We start from the raw sequence: 1,924 nt of genomic DNA, 5'->3' as shown, positions 1-1,924 counted from the left end.
AATGCCGATCTCCAAAACAGCCTGTGCAGTTACCCCTACTCTAATACAGTACTGTGTGGAGCTGATTATTTCTGGAATTACTAATTCCTCTTCATTTCAACAGTATGCTGTAGAGTATATTAGCAGCCCATTCCTTTAAAAAAAAAAAAAAATAGGGCTGTGGGTGGGGGGCTATCAGTATTTAATCATAGAAATGTATTGTGGGACAGTGAGGGCAAATAGTACTATTGGGATAGAAAGTTCCCAGGGTTTGCCTGCTTTTCTTTTGCTGCTTTGGCTGATTTATGTATGATATGAGTGATATGAAATGACTTCATCCTTGCTCCCACCACCTTGTTCCCTTTAGTGTCTTATCTGTGCATTTAGTTTAGATAGATTTCTTGGGGCAAGAAATGTGTGTGCTTTAACCTCCTCAGAAGCATCATGTCTACCCACATATAAAACATGGAATTGGATTGTTGCATTTAGTTCTGGAGTTCTAGGGAACAAGACAATGAGAGAAGGAATAACCTGAATCCAATCTCTTGTGCAGATATGAACCGGCACCACTACTCTCTTTACGTACACAACTGCCGACTTGTTTTCCTCTTCCGCCAAGATCCTTCAGAGGGAAAGACCTACAAACCTGCGGAATTCCATTGGAAGTTAAACCAGGTGAGTTGGAAGGACACTTGCTATGAAGTCAAAGTGAAATGATAACCACAAAAGGCTAAAACTTGGTTTAAATGCTTAATAGTAAATTAAAGTAAGGGTGTGTTTTACAACTCTAAATCCATTCCATAGTTGAAAAAACCCAGCCAAATTTATTGTAGTAGCGCTAAGGCATTGGAACCAGATTCTCTTATCCTTTTATACACACACATGCAGCTTGATCCTATTAAAGTCAACTGGGAATAAAGTGCAACTCAGTATAAGGGATGGTGGTACAATCTGGCCTTACACTGCAAACAAAATGTTAGTAAAACCATAGATTTGATGAAACTTCGCTTTGCTAGGATGACAGCAATAATACTTCAAGAACAAATCCCTTGCAAGCATTCTGCTATGTTTGTAACAATTAAGCACTTGTGAACATGTGATGTTTTTGTAGGTCAAAGCATGTAACAGAATAACAGATACACTTTTCTTTTAATCCTTCTGACCATTTTAAGAAAACTTTTCTGGCATATTTTCAACATTAGATGGACAGATTGTTGGTAGAGAATCAGTCTGTCTAATGAGAAGGGGTTTGCTTGATCAAGCATTAAATACTGTAATAAGCCTACGAAGGGAAGCAATTATTTGGTTTAGGAGTTATTTTGGGGACGGAATTAGCATGCCCTGTGATATTCTTTCAAAGAGTAAATATTTCTTCACTGGGCAGGCCTTATGATTTCAATCTAAGCATAATTACTGCTTTAGCCAAAGATATACAAAACCCACTTGTTTTCCAGAGAACTTCCCTTTTTTTAGTGTTTCCTGTACTGTCGTATCTCCCAGTTTTGCAAACGCATCTCCGGTTTGGTAACCATCATGCAGTAGTATAGTAAAGGTGGGGGGTGGTGAGCAGAGATTCAGCCCCACATACTAATTTAGAGCCGGTGCTGGAGTGGCAGAACTGAGGACCCTACATCTTGCCAGCAGCCCACGTGTCATAAGACTCTCTAGCATTCAGTAGCCCTGACTCGGACATCTTTACCCAGGGGCACCAAAATTCGTAGTTATGCCTCTGCCTTCATGATAAGGAAGACTGCCATTGAGAGTGCAGGGACTCTGTGGAGGGATCTGAGCAAAAGCTAAGCCTGTGTGTCTCCATTTTTGTATAAATGTTCTTTTAATTGCTTCTACATAATGTTTGGGATCTATTTGGTGATGGTTATTTAAGCAGTGAGATTATTATGCTGCAATGCATCTGTTCAGCTAGCAGTTTTCTAGCATTTTCCCT

At 39.7% G+C, this 1,924-nt stretch overlaps 1 protein-coding gene across 1 annotated transcript in view; it reads left to right on the top strand.

Annotated features, from left to right (window-relative positions):
• The window catches only part of CLSTN1 (calsyntenin 1), a 56,443-nt gene that overhangs the window by 40,730 nt on the left and 13,789 nt on the right, over positions 1 to 1,924 (top strand). Inside the window, exon 10 of the mRNA XM_025212241.1 lies at positions 533 to 654. Coding sequence (XP_025068026.1) covers positions 533 to 654 — 122 coding nt within the window. The remainder of the gene's footprint in view (positions 1 to 532; positions 655 to 1,924) is intronic.

The sequence above is a fragment of the Alligator sinensis genome, unplaced genomic scaffold, assembly GCF_000455745.1.
Source record: "Alligator sinensis unplaced genomic scaffold, ASM45574v1 scaffold366_1, whole genome shotgun sequence".
Classification (NCBI taxonomy): domain Eukaryota; kingdom Metazoa; phylum Chordata; order Crocodylia; family Alligatoridae; genus Alligator; species Alligator sinensis.
Note: the sequence above shows the minus strand (reverse complement) of the source record. Positions and strands in the feature narration are given on the sequence as shown.